Genomic DNA, 23037 nt, shown 5'->3' on the forward strand with positions numbered 1-23037 from the left:
CCTTTTCTGTAATTCGCCTTGAACAATCCTCTTCTGTAATTCGCCTTGAACCGCAAGGTAATGGCGGAATAAAAATCACTAATGTAATGGTGTATTTATTATGTGTGTTCACTTTGCATAAGGCGAAGAATAAATAAACCCAAGACAATATCAGGAAAGGGTTGAAGTGAATAACTACAAAGGGACATAAATGTAGGCAGAGAACGGGAGGTACATGGCACGTCTCCAACTCGAGTTATGCACATTCAATGTCACTCTTAGATGAGCCCATTTGCACCAGACATCATTCTGGCATAAATGGTCATGTCTACATTTAAGCACACCAATGTGGATTTACACTAGTATTTTATAATGGAACCACTATAGAATAGGCACTCTCGGAGCCCTGATATGAAATTTCCCCCTTAGATTTTTCCTCTGTCCCTTTTCACCCCCTCATTCAAGAACATCCTTCCCAAAGGATTCCTATGTCATCATTAATTTATTTCAGAAACTTATAGTCTACTTGCACACTTATTCCTTGGAAGTATTTAAATGTTTTTATCATAACTCCACTTTCTCACTTTCCTGCCAAAGTATACATTTTTATACCACTGAGGGCTCCTTTTATCAAAGCGCGCTATGGGGGTTAGCGCGTCAGACATTTCATCGTGCGCTAACCTCTGCGGCAAGCCTAAAAACTAATGCCTCGTCAATGGAGGCGTTAGCGACTAGCACGGCAGGCGGTTGAACGTGCGGTATTCCGCGCGTTAACCACCTACCGCACCTTGATAAAAGGAGCCCTGAATGTTTCCGTGTGATAGACACTTGACCATTTTAATAACAGTCTCCTGGACTGATTTCTGAACATAGTGCTTGACCAAAGTACTTAAACACAAGTAAAAATAAATGTATTTTCTAATACTTAAGTACAAGAACAGTGAATAATACATTAAAAAATTAACAAGTGAAAGTAAAAAAGTTATTGCCTATTATATTCCCCCCTTTTACGAAGCTGTGTTAGGCGTTTTTTATGCTGGCCGCGGTGACATAAGCTCCGAGGCTCATAGAATTGGAGCTTATAACGCCGTGGCTGGCGATAAAAAAAGCCTAACATGGCTTTGTAAAAGAGGGCCTTACTTTTTGAAATCATAACAATGAATGTAACTATTGTAAACATTTTTGTCCCAATAACTTTATTGTTCTGTAATTAAATCCACTTTGCTTTTAGTAAAATTAAATAAAAAAACAACAACTATCATTCAGGCAAGTGTGCTTATGAATCATTATTAAACCAGCACAGCTAAACTGGTATCCAGTAACTGTACTGGCAGAGAGTGGATTGCTCAGTCTGATTAAAACCTTTCTTTAAATCTGGCCAGGCTGCAATATTGCTGATATCTTTTGGAATATTGATCAAATGAATCTCTGTTTAAAACACTTGACGTCCGTATGATGAAGAATACTTTATCATCCTTATTGTCATTATCATCTTCATTATTGTCATATGCTGGCCAGGTACGGAGAAGGCCTTCACAATGTTGGAATCATTTCCTATTGTTCTAACAATTTTCCATCTGAAGGCAACTCTGTTTGTCTTTGAGAACTGATGCAAGAATGTCAAATGTATGGAAACCCTTAAGTCTTAAGCAGACTTCCTCCCTAGACTATCAAATCCAGTGGACAGTCACCTCAATGTAATATTTTCCATGGAATGACCTGCAGTCTGTTGACCAAAAATTGCAACCAAGGTTGAACTTTATCTCCACTGCAAACTTGAGACCAGTGACCAGTTCAACACACAGGCAGCTCCACTGTTCTCATAGGCTATATTCACTGAACTGAAAAATTTAAGATGAGATGATCCACTATTTGAGTGTGGCACAGTGGTTAAAGCCTCAGCACCCTGGGGTTGTGGGTTCAAACCCACGCTGCACCTTGTGACCCTGGGCAAGTCACTTAATCCTCCCATTGCCCCAGATAGACAAGGGTGACCTGGTCAACATTGTATATCTGGATGTTCAGAAGGCGCTCAATAAGGCTCCGTATGAACAACTACTTCGATATATTGCGAGCCATGGAATCGAAGGTGAAATACTCATGTGGATTAAAAACTGGCTGGTGGATAGGAAACAGAGAATGGGGGTAAATGGACAATACTCGGACTGGAAAAGTGTCACCAGTGGAGTGCCGCAGGGTTCGGTGCTTGGACCTTTGCTCTTCAACATATTTATAAATGATCTGGAAATTGGTACGACGAGTGAGGTGATTAAATTTACAGACGATACAAAGTTATTCAGAGTAGTGAAGACGTAGGAAGATTGTGAAGACCTGCAACGGGACATAAATACGCTCGAGAAATGGGCCATGACATGCAAATTAGGTTTAATGTGGATAAGTGTAAGGTGATGCATGTCGGTAACAAAAATCTTATACACAAATACATGATGTCCAGTGCAGTACTTGGAGAGACCCCTCAGGAAAGAGACTTGGGAGTATTGGTCGACAAATCAATGAAGCTGTCCACGCAATGCAAAGTGGCTGCGAAAAGGGCAAATAGAATGCTAGGAATGATTAAGAAGGTGATCACGAACAGATCGGAGAAGGTTATCATGCCGCTCTAAAGGGCCATGGGAACTCCCTCACCTGAAATACTGCATCCAGCACTGGTCGCCGCACATGAAGGACACAGTACTACTCGAAAAACTGGGCCTCTTCTCCCTTGAAAAGAGGAGACAGAGGGGACATGATCGAAACATTCAAGATAATGAAGGGAACAGACCTAGTAGATAAAGACAGGTTGTTCACCCTCTCCAAAAGTTAAATGGGGATAGATTCCATACAAACGTAAGGAAGTTCTTCTTCACCCAGAGAGTGGTAGAAAACTGGAATGCTCTTCCGGAGGCTGTCGTAGGGGAAAATACCCTCCAGGGATTCAAGACATGGTTGGACAAGTTCCTGCTGAACCAGAACGTACGAAGGTAAGGCTAGTCTCAGTTACGGCACTTCCCTTCAATGCTAACCCAAACACTTGAGCATGTCCTGGTAAGTCCTTTTAAGCTGTAGTAAGCATGCACTAGTCCTCAATACAGCTTGGTAATAGGATCCGCTAGTCTCCCCACTATGGCTTTGTTGTCCCTGAATGCCCTTTTTATCCTATGCTTACCTAATGGTCCATCTGACTGTCTTATAATCTTCTTACTTTGAATGTTGAAAAGGTGTTTATTATTAATGCACTTTCATGAATTCATTGCCCAGACTAAGTTCCTCTGGTATTATCACACTAGACCCTATGATTCTTGACACAGGCCCATTTACTTCTATTTTCAGGTCCTTCTGGTCTTCCTTTCGTTCTTCCAGTTACAAACATTACATTCACTCTCTAAGATCTTCCCTACTGTCAAGACTACTTCATGTTCACTCAGTCCTTTCCTTTGTTTGGCAAAAAATCCCTCAACAATAGCCACTTGTCTGGACAGGTTCCAGATCTTTGGAAATCTGCCATTGGCTGTCTAATCTTTAAGGAACCCTCTTTAGATCCTACACTTCTTGAATGTTATTAAGCAGTATCAAACTACTAGAGAGAGTGGTTCACTGGTTGAGCAGCTGCCTCTGCCTGCAGAGGTTGTAAGATCAAATCTTGGGACTGCTCCTTGTGATCCTGGGCGAGTCATTTAATCCTCCAGTGCCCACCACTTTGAATGTCAGTTTTGAAATGCCAAAGCGACAAAAAGGCAGGATAAAAGTCCCCACTCCCTTTCCCTAATTTTCCACATAAGTGGAAAAAATTGCTTGCTGTACACCCAAGACAGTTTAGTCTCAGAGTCTATCACTGTACTGAAACCGTTGTAACTGATCCCTTAGATGAGGAAGGAGTGGTTGTGGGTTCAAATCCCATGCTGCTTGTGCTCCAGGTACATTAGATAGATTGTGAGTCCTCTGGGACAGATAGGGAAAATACTTGAGTACCTGATTGTAAAAAAACTGCTTAGATAACTTTGATAAATATACACATCTAGGTAAGCATAATATTTTCCTCCCTGTCTCCTTGGATCTATCTGCTGCTTTTGACTTGGTTGATCATTCACTATTGCTCTCCTGCCTCTCTTGGTTTGCCGATTTCTTTTTCAATCAGTCATATCCAGTGTGCCGGCCTGCACTAAAAACCTCTGCCGTGGTGTTGTAAAATCTCTTATGCCTCACTTCTGTATCCTGCTCTCCTGTATTTTGATGATCTTACATTGTACCTGTATTTGCTGTTTGTCCAGCTCTTCTTTGTTGTAAACCGCCTCGAATTACCACGGCTTTGGCGGTATATAAGAATAAAATCCTTATTATTATTATTAAAATGGGGAGGGATTAATGACAATTAAATAATCTAGGGCTCCTTTTTACAAAGCCACAGTAAAAGTTTTTACCATGGGCCAGCGAGGTAAATACTCCAATGCTCATAAGAATTCGTAGAAACCTCTACCACAGCTTTGTAAAAGCTAGCGTTAATTTACTTATCATTTGACATACTGTACATGATGCCTGGTTTCCACTTAGCATGTGTCAGAAAGTATCTTCCAAGTTTAACAATTATCATTATAAGTGGCAGAACATGTGGGAAGTGAATACATCAGATCATGTTAATGAGAAGGCTCTGTTTAATTAGGCAATAATATACAACAGGGTTTGATCACCGGGCTGTGGTCATACACAAGACAGACGACTAGATCTTTCCAACTAAACAAATTGATGTTTCAAAATTTGTCTCTTTTAGGTCCACATTTTCTTTTTTGATTTTTGTAATTTTGACTTGATTACACTCATCTACTGATGTTTTCAAAGAATGGTATATTAAAGTACAATCTGAGCGTTATACAATAAAATATTAAAACGATGCTAAAGAATAAAAACAAACATAGTAACATAGTAACAAAGTAGATGACGGAAGATAAAGACCCGAATGGTCCATCCAGTCTGCCCAAGCTGATTCAATTTAAATTTTTAATTTTTTCTTCTTAGCTATTTCTGGGCAAGAATCCAAAGCTTTACCCTGTACTGTGCTTGGGTTCCAACTGCCAAAATCTCTGTTAAGTCCAGTCCATCTACACCCTTCCAGCCATTGAAGCCCTCCCCAGCCCATCCTCCACCAAACGGCCATATACAGACACAGACCGTGCAAGTCTGCCCAGTACTAGCCTTAGTTCAATATTTAATCTTATTTTCTGATTCTAAATCCTCTGTGCTCAGAATCAGAAAATAATATTAAATATTAAACTAATACATTACAGCCATCAGAATTGTTAATCAGTAAACAACCAAGTTTGACTGTCCTCTGGAATTTCATGCAGTCCCCCTCCAGACATAAAGAAAAGGGGGGGGGGGGAAGGGATTCCATTATGTTGGACCAAAATAGGACAATGTTAGCTTCCTTGTATATGAACATGCAAATACAATTATTGGGACAAAGCAGAGTAATCTACTAGAAGTATTTGGAGATAGAAAAGCAACTAGGTATGAACATAAGAACAGCCTTACTGCATCAGACCAATGGTCCATCAAGCCCAGTATCTCATCTTCATAGCGCCAATCCAGGTCACAAGTACCCAGCAAGAACCCAAATAGTAGCAACATTCCATGCAACCGAACCAGGGCACGCAGTGGCTTCCCCCATTTCTGTCTCAATAGCAGACTATAGACTTTTCCTCCAGGAACTTGTCCAAACCTTTTTTTAAACCAGCTATATTAACTGCTCTTACCACATCCTCTGGCAACGCGTTCCAGAGCTTAACTATTCTCTGAGTGAAAAAAATATTTCCTCCTGTTGGTTTTAAAAGTATTTCTCTGTAACTTCATCGAGTGTCCCCAATGTCTTTGTAATTTTTGATGGATTTAAAAAAAAAAAAATAAATCCACTTGTACCTGTTCTTACAGCACTCAGGATTTTGTAGACTTCAATCCTATCTCCCCTCAGCTGTCTCTTTTCCAAGCTGAAGAGTCCTAACCTTTTTAGTCTTTCCTTAAACTAGAGGAGTCCCATCCCCTTTATCATCTTGGTCACTCTTCTTGGAACGTTTTCTAGTGCTGCTATATCTTTTTTTGAGATATGACAACCAGAATTGAATGCAATGCTCAAGGTAAGGTCACACCATTAGATTCAGGGGCAATGTTAGGAAATTCTACTTTATGGAGAGGGTGGTGGATGCCTGGAATGCGCTCCTGAGAGAGGTGGTGGAGAGTAAAACTGTGACTGAGTTCAAAGAAGCGTGGGATGAACACAGAAGATTTAGAATCAGAAAATAATATTAAATATTGAACTAGGCCAGTTACTGGGCAGACTTGCACGGTCTGTGTCTGTGTATGGCTGTTTGGTGGAGGATGGGCAGGGGAGGGCTTCAATGGCTGGGAGGGTATAGATGGGCTGGAGTAAGTCTTAACAGAGATTTCGGCAGTTGGAACCCAAGCACAGTACTGGGTATAGCTTTGGATTCTTGCCCAGAAATAGCTAAGAAGAAAAAAAAAAAAAAAAAATTAAATTGAATCAGGTTGGGCAGACTGGATGGACCATTCGGGTCTTTATCTGCCGTCATCTACTATGTTACTATGTTACCATGCAGTGACAGAGACATTATAACATTCTTAGTCTTGTTAACCATCCCTTTTCTAATAATTCCTAGCATCTTGTTTGCTTTTTTGGCTGCCACATCACATTGGGCGAAAGGTTTCATCGTAGTATCTACAATGATACCCCCAATCCTTTTCTTAGCCCAAGGTGGGCCCTAGCATCTGGTAACTATGATTCTGGTTCTTCATCACTTTGCATTTGTCCACATTAGATTTCATCTGCCACTTGGACGCCCAGTCTTCCAATTTGCTAAGGTCCGCCTACAATTTATCACAGTCTACAATAACAATCAATTACTGAAGTTAAGAAGCACTTGAATGGCAGTAATTAGGAGTTATTCCGCAGATCTGCCATGTATAAGCCACCCATAGGGAATGGCATAAGTGGGTCAGGGGCATTCCCAGAAATAGGCATGATGTTATGGAATACCTGCATAACTCCCCTGAATTAACACCCACATTAAACCCAACTTTTGGCTTGTGCCCAGAGTTATGTGCAAAATGTGTGTTAAACTAATATTCTATAAGGAATGGCTTTGGATAATATTCTTTACAGAATAGTAGCTTACCATGGATCATTCCGGCATCTAACTTTGGGCTTCATTTATTGAATCTAACTCAAAAAGCATTGCCAAATGATCTTTTTCTGCCGTCATCTTTTATTTTTCTATAAAATGCAGCTCAACTCTACCTTCTACATTTTTTTCCTTTTCTTAGTTACGTATTTTAGCCATGAATATTTCCTTAAATTGCTTAATTTTCTCTTCTGTAGAAAGTTAATTAGTGGATTTGTTTTGTAAGATCATTTAAATTTCAAAGCTGACTTTTTGTTTGTAACATTTTTCAAATGAATGCTAAAAATATAATGTATTTATGCTGCCATAAAACAAGAAAATGGTAAAGTTATGGGGTGAAATTCTGTGTACAAAATGAAAGCAGGATGCATGGAAAATTGTATATATGATCTTGAGATGGGTAAACAGATGGGGTAGGATAAAAATAGTAGTGGATAATTTATAAAAAAATGGATGCATTGCATAAATGAAGTTAAGAAACTAGACACAAATTGCAGATGAAATATCCAACTGGAACAATACATATAAAAAGTAGTAAAACTGGAGCCAGTTTTACTATTTCATATATGTATTGTTCCAGTTGGATAACACTGGTCAACAGAAAAAAGTTTTTCTTTGCTACTGAGAACTTAAGAAGTGTTCTTAGTTAATTTAATGACGCTGATTTCAGATCTGTAATTGAAGAGCGACTAAAATATTTAAGGGGCTGGAGTAGTTGGCGTACAGTGAGAGATTGGAGAAACTGGGCCTCTTCTCCCTTGAAAAGAGGAGACAGAGGGGACTTGATCGAAACGTTCAAAATACTGAAGATAATAGACTTAGTAGAGAAAGACAGGCTGTTCACCCTCTCCAAGGTAGGGGGAACGGGAGGACACTCTCTAAAGTTAAAAGGGGATAGATTCTGTACAAACATAAGGAAGTTCTTCTTCTCCCAGAGAGTGGTAGAGAACTGGAAAGCTCTTCCAGAGTCTGTTATAAGGGAAAACACCCTCCAGGGTTTCAAGACAAAGTTGGACAAGTTCCTGCTAAACTGGAACATACACTGGTGAGGCTGGATTCATTTAGAGCACTGGTCTTTGACCTGAGGGCCTCCGCGTGAGCGGACTGCTGGGCAGGATGGACATCTGGTCTGACCCAGCAGGGGCATTTCTTATGTTCTTATGAAATTCAGCTGGCATGTCAGATTTCTGAGATAGAAGTTACTGATTTTTTAGACAGTTTGCCATATTGGCATATTATGAGTATGAACTGTGTCCCACCAAACTTGTGTTAAGGAGTTTACTCTGAATACAAACACAAAGACAATGAGGAGACATGTTACAGCATATATTTACGCCTCTCTTAACTCACGCAAAAGTGATGTCAGCATGTTCAGAAATGTTTGCTTTTACGCTTCTACTCTCTTTGCAAGAACCAACAGTCTCCCATCATACTGGGATTGAACTTTCTCTGATATCTGCTTTCCATCACCTTGATTAAATCTTTCCCCATGCTCATAGCTGACATCACCAAGATTGGGTAGGAAGAAGTCGAGGTGAATGTAAGAAGTGCATTTTAAGTGACATTCTTCATCTGAACTTTCGGAACATTGTGCTGCAGATGTGGAAGGAGGAATTAGATTCTCCGTGTCATGAGGAACGGGTTTAATTGCTGACGGGCAATCAGGATACACAATTTTTGATTTATTCCTCTTTGTGAATCATCAATTTTTGTCTTGCAAAAATAAGTCTGAGTAATGATTTGTTGGTTCATGCTATAGAAACAAAAAGAGGGGAGTCCAACCTTTTCTGCAGTGAAAAAACCAACCAGGAAGAAACAAGCCAAAACTGCAGATATGTACAACGATGTAGACAAAATTTATCGTGACAACAAAACTATATATTAAAATCTTTTTATCAAACAGGGGACCCAACACGGTCCGTGTTTCGGACAACCTTCATCAGGGGTCCATGGTAAAAAAAGGAAAAAACATATGTCACAACAAATGTATATAATAAAGCCAAACTGATGTTATGTCACGCTAGCGATTTTTACTATTCACAGTGACTCTCAGCATGACATAACATCAGTTTGGCTTTATTATATACATTTGTTGTGACATATGTTTTTTCCTTTTTTTACCATGGACCCCTGATGAAGGTTGTCCGAAACACGGACCGTGTTGGGTCCCCTGTTTGGTAAAAAAGTTTTAATATATAGTTTTGTTGTCACAATAAATTTTGCCTACATCGTTGTACATATCTGCAGTTTTGGCTTGTTTCTTCTTGGTTCACGCTATACCATGGGCACAGTGAAAGGCATTTTCTTCCGTTTCTCATTCAGCCACTGTGTTAATCCGGAATAGCAGACAGTGCAGCACACATGAGGTGCCCAGGCTTAAGTGGATAGGGAGAGGAATGACCAGCAGGAAAAAAGAGGCGATAATGCCTCTGTATAAGTCTCCGGTGAGTTCTGTGCTCACGTCTGGGTACTGCACTTTCATAAATATATACATTTTATAGTGTTGATCCAGAGAGCGGCAACTAAAATTATCATTGGTCTTCATCATAAAACATTTGGGGACAGATTTAAAGATCTAAAACGTTCTTTCTCTGGCAGGACAGGGAAGATTTCAACCAGAAATTTTAAATACCTTTAAGATATAAATGGCAACAAAGTTTTCAAACTTAGCTGAGGGGTGGGGGGGGGGGAGGGGTGTCATTTTTTTCATTATTCTGAGCTTCCGGTCTCCCATTCAGCTCTGTGGTTCTTTAATGCTAAAGCAGCTGTACCTACAACATCTATGATGAGGATGGCAGTGAAAAAGCTGCAAAGCTGGTTCCCTACAGGGCATCATTTTTAAATAGCTCTTGGCTCCAATATATGGGGGGGGGGGAGGGGACCCGGGACCCCCTTGAACTTGTTTCCCATGTATTAAAACTAGCATTTACTTTATATCTTGCAAAATTTTGAGGTGAATAATCAGTGAACTTAGATTTCCTAAGAAAATAGTAGGCCGCAATATAAGTCTTTTATAGATTTAGGAATGAGTAAGGAAACCGAAATGGAAGAGTCTATATTTATATACCTCTTTCTAACACTGTTTACTAATGCAAGGCATATATGCATTAAAGTTATTATCTGTACAGCTGGACAGATGCTTTTATATTAAATCACCCTTTGCTAGCTACTAATAAGCATAATGCAAGGCAGAATTGTAGCAGAAAATGTGCTGCTTAAAATAGAAATAGGACATCTACATCGTTTTGTGATAGGATTGTTGCTAAGGCCTGGGCTTAGATCTGGTGACACTTGGTGGATGATACGTGCTTGAAGGACATTTGTGTCCTGCAGGGTAGACCCACCTTGCATGGGTTTCTATTGAAGGGTTAAACTTTGCTCTTCCCACCTTATCTTGACAGGCAAATTTACTTCATTCAACTCACCCCTATAGAAAAATGGGGGTAGAATATAAAAAGTTGAGAAAACCACTGGTTGAGTGAGTAAAATGTTATCATCTTTAGATGAGACACACCACAGGGAGCAGAATGGGGGAGCCTGATTGGTTCATGGTCTAATGACTGTTTTGCTCAAAACAATATCAGCAAATTGAAATGCTGGGGTGGGACTACAGATTTTTGGCTTGACCTTTCCAGCCACAAAGATCGTCCAGTGCCTCTGATGCAAAGACTTTCCTTTATACTAAACCATATTATACCTCAATAGTGGCATATTCTGACCTAATCGGAGGGACGGATTTAAAAGCTTTCTAAATGTGTGTATCCCTTCTTTCACACAGTGATACATTTTACTGGATCAACATAAGAACATAAGCATTGCCATTTGGGGACAGACTGAAGGTCAATCAGGCCCAACAGTGGACAACCCAGGCCACAAGTACCTGGCAAGATCCCCAAAGAGTAAAACAGATTTTAAGCTTCTTATCCTAATCTAATCTAAACCTTAAGTTTATATACTGCATCATCTCCATGAGTATGGAGCTCAACACGGTTTACAAGAACTTAAAATAATGGGTAGAGAAGAAGAAAAAGGATGACATGAACTTATGTGAAGAAGGGGGGAAGGAAAAAAAAAATCCTTGAAATTTTCCCAAATCCATCTTTTTATTGGCTAATGAACTTTAAGGAAATTATCCAAACCTTTTTTAAATCTTACTAAACTAACTGCTTTCTGGAGGTACATAAGAACATAAGAATTGCCCTACTGGGACAGCCCAAAGGTCCATCAAGCACAGCATCCTGTTTCCAACAGGGACCAACCTAGACAGTAAAACAGATTTTATGCTGCTTATCCTAGGAATAAGCAGTGGATTTCTCCAAGCCATCTCAATAATGACCTAAGGACTTCTCTTTTAGGTAATATTAGAAAATATTTTTTTTTCTTCAATATTTTGGAAAGGATAAAAGGGGAAAAGGGGTTTTTCAGGATATAAGGGAGTAGGAATCATGTCATGGACCTGATGGGCCGCCACGGGAGCGGACCGCTGGGCTCGATGGACCCTTGGTCTGACCCAGCGGAGGCAAATTCTTATGTTCTTATGATATAGAAGTAAGGACTGAGACTTCCATGTCAGAACATCTGAAGTTTCACAAGTATTTTAGAAAGAATCCAGTGGTATTATTGTATGATACATTTATGAGGGCAAAGAGTCAAATATCTGTGAAAAATAACAAACTTCTTCGTATAATGACAGGGGTTGCCATGCAGCTTATTTTAAAAAACTGGAAAAATTGGGACAGATTAAATTATTCATTCTGGTGGGAGTCCCTCCATTATGTCTTTAAAATGGAACGGTTCATGGCCATTCAACAGGGAAGTTATAAAAAATGTATGGAACCATTAACTAAATACTGTAAGGACTGATTTTTTTTAGATGATCTTTTAAAACATACACATTTGGGGGGAAAGGGGTACGCTTTGGAATTGATTTAAAGAGGTGTCTTTAGGTTGTTTACAGGTATTTATTTATTGATTCATTCTTGGAAGGGTGGGAGGAAATAATTCTTGAAAGGTTATTGTGCCTTAATTTTAATATTCTATGTAAATGTATTAATTATTGTGCATAACTGCAGTTTAAAAATGAATAAAGAATTTTAAAAAAAGGAATCTCCCGAAACAGAGACTATTTCTAAAATACAGGAGAAATTAAATTTATGCATGGAGTGAGTGTGACAAACATGAGAAAGAGAATATTAACGGTTCTTTCTAATTCATAAAATGCTTCTCTAGATGATATTAACAAAGGATTATTATTCCTTTCACCTTTAACATCCACATATGGTAACATCCACAATGGGGTTCCCAAAGTTGCCCGCTCAAACTTGATCCAAGCTGATATGGGTACTTGCAAGTCTGACATTATCCATTTTGAGCTTTGTCCGAGAACAAATGTCAAGTGATATTCATAGACACTTGGAAAGTTGACGCCTTCACGGTTTTTATTAGCTTTGAGTTTTTTAAAGCTTATCTTAGGTGGCTTATTATTCCACAAAAGCTTAGTAAGTAACCTCCATCTTTTTATATACTGATTTAGCAAAAAGTATGAACAACATACTAAGAACATAGTTAATTACTGGCTTAATCATCATTTTGATTGAATTCAGAGGAGACCAACATGTAGTCACTTTATTTATATCGTCATGCACACAAGTAGTGTTGTATGCAATTGTTTCCTCAACCATTAGACCAAAACAAATGCCCAAGTATTTAATCTTGAATGGAGACCATTGGAGGCTTCGATCTTTGAGAATATCTCCCACTTCCAGACAATTTATAGGCATCACTTCTGTTTTTGATGTATTTAATTTATAGCCAGAAATAGAAGAGAAACTACCAATTACCTCCATAATATATTGTAGTGAGTCCGGTGTAGTATATAATGGCTCCAAAGTCAGGTTGAATATTAATGGAAATAGAGGGTATCCTTTTCTTGTACCACGTGCCAGCTGTATTAGGCTAGACAACTTATCAATAATAATAAAACCCTAAGCGCGCATGCACACTCCTACTTCCGTGATCCCTGCCTCCATGATCCGTGGCAGAAAAATGTTAAAGCGTGCGCACTTTCGCCACGTGCAGCACGTGTGTGCATGACGGTTTGCTATGAGTGCATGCGTGGCAGTTTCCTGTATCCTGTGGCGGTTACTGTGCGCCGGTAGCCCTTTCCATTGTATACAATATAACATGATAAAAAAAAGAAAAAGGTAGGTGGGAGAAGGGGCATGATAAACAGACAGGCAGTGGGCAGGGACATCAACAGACAGACAGAAATAGAGACACACACACTGAAAGACAGGTAGGTGGGAGTGAAAGACAGATAGGTGGGAGAAGGGGCATGAGAGACATACAGGCAGGGGGCAGGGAGATAGACTGACAGACATAAATAAAGACAACACACACACAAGGACAGGGGGCCAGGGAGAGAGAGAGAGAAAAAAAAACAAAAAACAGATAGTGGCCAAGGAGAGAGAGAGACAGAAAAAACAAGACAGACAGACATATAATGGCCAAGGAGAGTGATCTAAATAAAGAAATACAGACAGACAGCGGCCAAGGAGAGAGACAGAAATAAAGACAGATAGACAGCGGCCAAGGAGACAGACAGACAGCGGCCAAGGAGAGAGACAGAAATAAAGAAATACAGACAGACAGCGGCCAAGGAGACAGAGAGAAATAAAGAAAGACAGACAGACAGCATCTAAGGAGACAGACAGGTTTCCTTAATAGAATTTGTCCCTTAGTGCACATTAAATCGGTTAGCACTCCTTGATGAATTCCCCCCTAAATGTGCATTTTCCTGATGTTGTCACTTGCCAGTATCCCTTGCCAGTTTGGCTTCTGAGGAGGAGGTGTGGGACAAAAATCATTGAATTAATTGGGCAGCCTCGCCTAATCCCTGCAGTGGAGTGCTGCTCAATCGGAACCATTTGACAAAGCCTAAACATGCTTCATAGCAGGTCTAATGTGGTCTGTTAGAGAGTGGTATCTGTTTTTTTTCTTTTACATATGTGTTTTATATATGGAATTTTAAGTGTGTGCTCTTTGACCTATGTTGTCACAAAAGGGCAAAGACCAGAGAACACTCCTTGAAGTTACATGGTAATACAAAGTACTTTTAAAATATAGAAGAAAATGTTTTCTCACTCAACAAATACTTGAGCCCTGGATCTTATTACAAGAGAATGTGGTAATAGTACTAAGGAGTCCTTTTATCAAGGCGCAGTAGGGGTTTAACAAGCGGAATACCACGTGTTAAACCGCCTGCCGCGCTAGTCACTAATGCCTCCATTGACCAGGTGTTAGTTTTTTTTGCTTGCCGTGGGGGTTAGCGCGTGATGAAATGTCCGACACGCTAACCCCGCTAGCGCGGCTTTATAAAAGGACCCCCAAGTGTATCTGGGTGTTAAAAAAAAGATTTGCTCAAGTTTCTGGAGAAAAAGTCCATAATGTGCTATTCAGATAGACATGGGGAAGCCACTGCTTGCCCTGGGATCAATAACATGGAAACTTGATACTATTTGGGATTCTGCCAGGTACTTATGACCTGGATTGGCCACTGTTGGAAACAAGAAACTAGATTAGATGGACCATTGGTTTGACCCAGTGTGGATATTCTTATGTTATTAAATACTTGTATGCTTATATCAAACAATATTTATAGAATAACAAAGTATCCTTGGGCCTGAAAATTCTGTGAAATCATGATTTATCTTATTGCCAGAGAAGTTCACATAGAATATTTTCTTCTCTCTCCTGTTGTAGAGATAAATCAGTGACAGACATATTTTAAAGGGTGGATGAGGACTGGTTCAGAAGTCTCCATACCCAGAAATTTAGGTCATTATTCATTAAATGGGGCTTTTTATAAGACCAAAATGAAGGGATCACGCACAAATTACTATAATGTCACTTTTACAGGTTTTACAAAGAGCTGAATCAAGCTTGTGTTAGTCCATTACTAAGAAACCAAGGTGAACTACATTCATTTAGACAACGTCCATATCAGGCGTAATATATAAGGCTGGGATCTGTTTTCTTGGCAGGATAAAAGCTACACTCTGCTCATATTAACCATAGAATCAGTGAATGATCCATAACAGAAGAACACACTGCAATATTATTTGCCTATGTACTTTGCTAGTCACTATGAGGCTGACTATCACAGTGAAGGTAATTTTGGAAGCTGACCTGAAAAATCTTTGATTTTCAAATCCCTTTTCCCCTAACAATATCAATTTTGTCCAACAAACACGGTAGCGGGGGGGAAAAAAAATTAGTTGCTGCCAGAGAGGTAGCATAGGATTCATTCCAGGGGCTCTGCTCAAATTTAACCAGATAGCTCTGAATATTAACACTGTCCACTTATTTATCCAGACAACTCTGGATACTGAAGGGCTGTACTAATACTGACTGGACGTCTTTATGCTGTTAATTTTACCCAGGTATATTTACTAACAAGTACTGTTTATGGTAGTATTCTACCTAAGTACTATTCTCTAACACCCCGATATTCAGACGGCATTAGGCAGCACGGTGACTGCCCAATGCCAACAGTCAAACCATCTGCATTTGCTAAAACCATGCTGACTGGTCCTCATCAGCCCATGTCCGTCAAGGTGATCAATGATGCTGTCCTTTATCATTGACTCTACCATCTTTCCCGGTACCGAGGTCAGACTCACCGGTCTGTAGTTCCCCGGATCTCCTTTCGAACCTTTCTTGAAGATCGGTGTAACATTCGCCACCTTCCAGTCTCCAGGAATCTTTCCTGATTTGATCGACAGATTGGCTATTAGTTGAAGCAGTTCAGCTATGGTCCCTTTCAGTTCCTTGATGACCCTCGGATGAATGCCATCTGGTCCCGGGGATTTATCGCTCTTAAGCCTATCAATCTGCCTACATACCTCTTCTAGACTGACCGTCAATCCTGTCAGCTTTCCGTCTTCGTTTCCAGCATATAGCCTAATGGGTTCCGGTATGCTGTGTACATCTTCTTCGGTAAATACAGATGCAAAAAATGTGTTCAGTTTGTCAGCGATTGCTTTGTCCTCCTTTAGTGCCAGAGAATGGTGATTGATGGAAATCACTCAGAGGAAAGAATGGTGAGTAGTAGAATGCATCAAGGATCGGTGTTGGGGCAGATTCTGTTCAATATGTTTGTGAATGACATTGTCGAAGGGTTAACTGTTAGAAGGTAGGTTTTGCATTTTTGTGGATAATACCAAGGTTTGTAAATGGTCATCTTTTCTACTGGAGTTTTGGATGTTTTTCCCCCAAAACGTCTAAACTCAGATTCAGATGTCATATTGAAAATGCCCCTCCACATGTTACAACAGTGTTTATTTTGATGCATTCTCTGTCTAGTTCACACATTTTTCAATAAAGCTCTCAATTCCCTCCTCCCATAAACACATGAATTAATTTTTGTGCCTCAGCTAGAATGGTTAGTGATTGGATGAATTTGACATTTTTTATAATGCATATAAATATAGAAAATATTATGTAATTATCTCAAAGGCATGTTAACATTTGTTTAATATAAATCTTTAAGAATTATATTGCACACAGGGAACTCATCACTGAAACAAAGAAAGAACAAGGGACTTCAGCAATGTCCCAACAATAACAACAGTAGTACAATGAATGAAACATTCCATCTTCAGACCCCTTGCTTCACCCAGATATACAAAAATTCATCAACCTTTATTAATAGCATATAAAAAGCACTTATTTGGCTGCACTGCCTATATAATCTGCAAAGCCCAAAACTGGCTTGACGGAACCACCCATTTCTCTCAATGGGCATAAACTGAGAGGCTCATTTTCAAAACACTTAGACCCACAAAGTGCCATTGTCTAACTGCTTTGGAAATGAGCCCATTTTCAATAGTGCGTCTAAGTCTGATTTGGACATCTTGAGAAGTGCATCCAAAAACCAGGCGGCAAAAACGTCAATTTTTGAAACTGCTAGATATCTTTTTTTTTTTTAAATCACCTATCTAGACGTCTTGGTCCTTATGATGTCCAATGTTTTCATGTATTATTAAAAATAAAATTGTCCAAGTCTTGCAGGGCATCTAGGAAGTCAATTTTGAAACTCGGCACTTGGATGTTTTGACGATTAAAATGTCCAAGTGCCGGTTTATGCCATTTTTTTAAACATCTTTCTTTTTTGAAAATGAGCCCCATAGTTAGTTAAATTGTAATATAAATCTTTAGCGCATAAAATCTCACATATCATGAGAGTAACATGGATTTCCTGTTATACTGTTCTTAATATATCAACTTCTTATTTTTAGACTGGCTTGTTGGTTTATGAGAATGACTAATATGGTACAGACCAAGGGGTAGGCAATTCCAGTCCTCGAGAGCCACAGGCAGGTCAGATTTTCAGAATATCCACAATGAATATATATGCCTCCTTGAGATACAAATCTATCTCATGCATATTTATTGTGGTTATCCGGAAAACCTGACCTGCCTATGGCTCTCGAGAACCGGAATTGCCTAACCCTGGTACAGACTATGCCACTTCCCCTGTGAGAGGCAAAGGAAGCAAAAAAACAAATCCTTAAAATGCATCTTGGTATAGTAAATGGAAACTGCAGAGACTTCAATTTAGTAGCCACACTCAAGCTGGATTGAAATGAGAAGTAGGAAAAAAGCAGCATCCAAATGAGCCCCCGCCCGCCCCCGCCCCCCCACACCTCATATATGCACACATGAGGAAAGCTCTGGAGAACTTACTGTGCACAGCAACTAGTTCCTCCTTCTCCTGTGTGTAAGGCCTCGATGCATCATGCAGATAATGGTTAAAACCTGGAAATTAAAACAAAAAACACATTGCTGAAACCCATTATTATGCAAAATGTTCTAAATATATTTTTAAAAAATGCTTGATTTGTTTCTGTGGAGGCAACAAGGAAAGGCAAGGGAGATGTCTTTACATCCAAAGCAAATCTTTATTATAGACAGTAGGTCCCAACAAGGATCCCAGTTTCGGCGTTTAGAAGACGCCTTCTTCAGGGGACACTTTGATGAAACAACGCAGGTTCACAATAAAACTGCTTAAGCAGAAAAAACGAACAGCGCTTTACAGCGTCACGCACGGCTCATTTTTTCTGCTCAAGCAGTTTTATTGTGAACTTGCATCGTTTCATCGAAGTGTCCCCTGAAGAAGGCGTCTTTTAAACGCCGAAACTGGGATTCTTGTTGAGACCTACCGTTTCTAATTAAGACTTGTTTTGGTTGTAAAGACATCCTCCTTGCCTTTCTTTGTCGCCTCTGCTTGTATCCCAAGGTGAGGGACTCTTCTGTCTGCCTGTTTGATTTGTTTCTGTGGTACTAGACATCGGGGAGGTTTTTTGAGTTGCACTTCCTGCTACACTAATTGAAAGTAACAGAGCCCCTGAAGAAAGAGAGAACAAGACTAGTTCTTACACCCCCTCAATACATTGTTATGAACTCCCACACTTGATCAACTGGACTATGCCCAGACAGCTCACCAAGGATATTTAAGTAGGTCCGATGGTATGGGGCGGGGCTTCATGTTGGGTAAGGATCCAGCATGTTGCATGGGTCAGAAGGGGGATCAGACCTTGTTGAGAAGGAGCTTTCCCTAGTTTTAGGGGGAGAAAGAGGGGGGAAAAGATAATTTATGCAGGTACTGGCTGAATAGCAGCTGGAACTCATATAAGAGTCAGTGGTCAACATATGTCCAGATATGTAACACCAGTGCCCGGATATAGCCTGACATTGAATATCTGGGTCTAAATTACCTGTTAATGGATTGTTCTTAAAAACAAAACCACAACTGTCCACTAGTGGAGTGGGGGAAGAGAGTTTTAACCTAATTAGCTTGGATTCCCAAAGCCTGTTTCAACTGTGTTTGAACCACATTTTTATTTCTTTAAATATCCAGATTTAGTAGATGAACTTAAAAATTCTGGTCAGGGTCAATGTATCCTTGCTGGTAGAACAGATTGCTTACCGTGATTCAAACAGACCAGAAAATGAAATAAAGAGCCAAATTCAGATTTATTATTGGGGGGGGGGGGATATATATATATATATATATATATATATATATATATATATATATATATATATATATATATCTCATTTTAAAATTCTTCATACTTTAATGCCAAATCTACAGTATCTGAACTGAGTAGAAAACATCAAAGCTCCACCTGCATAACATAACTGAAATGTGCATCCAAATTAAAGTCTATCTAACATGCTGTGGTACAATCTTCAAAATTAGTGATTTGAGGATTGAGAACAGACCCCATTATAAATGGGAATGTATGAAACCAATTTCCTGACTGAGGTAATGTTTACGTGTCTAGAAAGCTCTTTGCTGTGGAGAAAAGAAAGCTTACAATTTAAATAGAAAATGACATTTTATTGACTTAAACTATGTTGGTCATAGAGTGAAGAGCTACCAACTACCAGATGCGCCTACATGAGCAAGTTAGTGTCAAAAATATTGATTCTACTTTTAATAAGTTCACAAACTACCAGAGTTATATGTGTACGGTGTATTGTGCTGAAGCAGCCGACTGTCAGAGCTATTTAACTAGCTATTGCATTATCATCTGTTTAGCCCTGGCAATAAGAAAGCAAAATGTACCCAGCAGATATAGAATACAAATGATAAGAAAATCATTTTCTTCACAGTTCTATGTTGGTAGCCAAGTTATGTGTTAAAGACAATATTTCATTATATTAGTTAAGAACTGGACTATACTAGGGATATACACCCAGATAATGCCATTTTCATTTGGAACTGTTTTTGCGAAGTCTCGCATAGTTTGCCGCAGAATCTCGCAGCAGTCATTTTTTTTCCACTTCCGAGACTGTCGGGCAGGAGCATAAAATAATTGCTCCTGCCCCACCTCACTGCTGGACCTGCAGGGGAACCGGGAGGGGAGGGAAGAGGCAGGCTAGTTGCACAAAGTTGTCGGGAGGGAGGGATTGACAGCAGCTCAAGCTCACCGCACCACTGAACCACCAGGGCAGTACTGGAGGCCCGCGGTGGCAGCGGGATGGGGGTTAGCTCGAATATAAATCAAGCCCACCATTTATAGGGCAATTATTTTGGCCCAAAAATCTCAGTTTATATTCGAGTACATATAGTAAGTTAAATACTTTCCGCAGTACACCATGTATCAGCTCTGATCTCCTCCCATGGTTTCCAGCATCACTCCAAGATCTACCTCTCTACACCTGAAATTTCACCTAAAGTCCAGGAAAAAGTCTCTGCTTGTTTGGCTGACATTGCTGCCTGGATGTTCAGCCGTCATCTGAAACTAAATATGTTCAAAACTGAGCTGCTCCTCTTTCCTCCTAAACCAGAGGTATCAAATTCAATCACATAAGGGGCCGAAATCTAAAACACAGGCTAAGTTGTGGGTCAAATTTTTTATTAAGATACTTAGAGGTGCTTTTATTAAGGTAAGCTAACTGGTTTAGCGCTCGCCAAATGCGCACCTTAATAAAAGGACCCCTTAGTCTTAGTAGAAGTATAGGGTCACAACCTCTCCAACCCCACGCCGGCTCTGTGATGTAAACAAAATAAATAAAAAAGGTCCTAGTATTTCAATCTCTACAAACCAGTCAGATACACTTGTCTAACTATGAGCATGCTAGGGATTGGTAGTATTGCTAATTTTCAGTGGATTTACTTGATATTTGTGTGATTTTGAGAATATTTTATTTATTTTAGCTTTGTATGCCACTTAGAAGTTTGAGAAGCGGGATAACAAATTTTAAATGAACTTGAAACTTACGCCGGAAGTGGCATTAGGTGGCTACTTAGGTGCGATTCATGACAAAGATAGGCACCGGAAACGTAGACCTAAAAAACCCAACATTTTCAGCGCCTACCTTTCCCAGAGGAGCAATTCTGTATATGCCACCATCACATGATTGTCATGTGATCGGTGGCCACTTTATAGGCAGCTGCCGATAACTACGCTATCTAGGCCACAGGGAATAAACTAAGTGGGACATCCAGAGTGCAAAGTTTTATGAGTGAGAAGTAGGATTTGGAACCAAATTCGATACCGTATAAGTAACCGGTTTAATTGTAGGAATAACGGAGTGATTGGATCGGAGCATTTTGCCTCGAAAAGCATTCTGATTGTAGAGTTTTGTAATGTCTGAAGGCAATGCAGCTGGATAGGAGGATGACCTGCATAGATTGAATTACAGTAATCCAGGCACAAGATGATAAAGGCATGAATAAGAGTAGGAAGGATTCCAAAATCATGGGATGAAGGCAACAAAGCCAGAAGTAACCTTTCCTGACAACCTGGGATATACATGCAGCAAGAGTATCTCTGAGCTAACATCTAACACATGCAGCTTAACACTGATTAGTAAAACAGCCCCAATGAGGACATAAGATGGCTTCACTTGATAAATTAAAGTGGTTTGCTTTTTATGAAGCACAGTAATTTGAAGAACCTACAGTTGGAAAATACGCAAAGTGTTACACCTTCTTAATACTCATATCTGGTGAGATAAATATTCAACTATTTAGCATGCATTACAAATATATGTGCATTTCAAGTCTATGATTCTTTAAGGCTGCTAGAATACAACTACAGCTGTTTTGAGAAGTTTTACCCTACGTGAACTGGATTTAAAGCGGTTACTTAGGTGTGATTCATGACAAAGGCAAGCACCGGAAATGTAGACCTGGAAAAGCTTGGCCTGAAATATGGATCCTGACACTGGAAATGTAGACCTGGAAAAGATTGGCCTGAAATGTAGACCCTGGCACTGGAAATGTAGACCTAGAAAAGCTTGGCCTGAAATGTAGATCTTGGCATCGGAAATGTAGACCTAGAAACAAACTGGTGCACTACTTATATAGAAATACTTTAGATAGACCTATACTTCAAAGGACAAATGCGACAGGGAGTCAGATGCTCCTTTCAATATTAAGACCACCTTGGGTTATGCCTAATTAATACAACATTTTTAGAGCTGAAGCCAATAATAAAAGCAATGGTGAAAGTTGTGGTGTCATTTTGATTGCTTATTGGCAGCTTCTATACCGTTATTAATGACTGGTGGGGAGTCAATTCTGAGCGGTTTGCATGAGTTTCAGTAATGGTGTTACAATATATGTGAATCTTACCTATTTATACCATCTATATAGATATACTATATAATTATAATTTCTGTATACTCGTCTTTCTTTGTATTATTTGCGAGCTCACCCTTTCGTGTTCCCCCTAAACGTTTCTTTATTTGCTAAAGTTTTCTGTGAAGAGTATCACCTTTCTTCTTTTCTTGAACTTTTTGATGTCCTTTTCTAGTTTGAATTCCTTCGGAAGGGAGTTCCACCACACTGGGCCCATCACCGAGAACATTCTTTTCCTGACGCTTTTGTACTTGAAGTCTCTGAATGTGCGAGTCTGTTGCACATGCAAGGTTAACAAATGGGATTAAGTGTGTCAATTATGAGTTTTAATTAGTGCATCCTATGCAAAATTTCCTCATGCCCACCCACTGTCAAAGAGAATTAGACCAGCATTGCATCTAATAGAATTGACTATACCCAACAAGTTTCTATCTGTTTTTCTTCTTAGTAACCAAATAGCTTTTTTACTGCAGGGTAAATTAGGTGGTAGGAAAAGCAATGTGCATTATAGCCTAAACTGGTTCCCAAGACTTTAGTGTGGGTTTTTATTTCATTCTTCCTTTTTTTTTTAATGAAGCCAGAGAGATGGAGCGATGTGCTTGGTAATAAAGCTTACTTTTAAAGCCAGCTCCATGCTGTTACAGCATATTACTAAACAGTGAGATATGTGGCACAGATGTTGTGGCAACCATATTTTACACCCTCTGAAAGGTC

General features: G+C 39.6%; 1 protein-coding gene across 3 annotated transcripts in view; it reads right to left on the reverse strand.

The window, feature by feature from the left end:
* The window catches only part of TENM2 (teneurin transmembrane protein 2), a 1365678-nt gene that overhangs the window by 727110 nt on the left and 615531 nt on the right, over positions 1-23037 (reverse strand). For all 3 annotated transcript variants that reach the window (XM_033927365.1, XM_033927364.1, XM_033927366.1), the window contains one exon: positions 17913-17984. In XM_033927365.1, the coding sequence (XP_033783256.1) occupies positions 17913-17984 (72 nt within the window). The remainder of the gene's footprint in view (positions 1-17912; positions 17985-23037) is intronic.

The sequence above is a fragment of the Geotrypetes seraphini genome, chromosome 18, assembly GCF_902459505.1.
Source record: "Geotrypetes seraphini chromosome 18, aGeoSer1.1, whole genome shotgun sequence".
In the NCBI taxonomy this organism is placed as follows: Eukaryota; Metazoa; Chordata; class Amphibia; order Gymnophiona; family Dermophiidae; genus Geotrypetes; species Geotrypetes seraphini.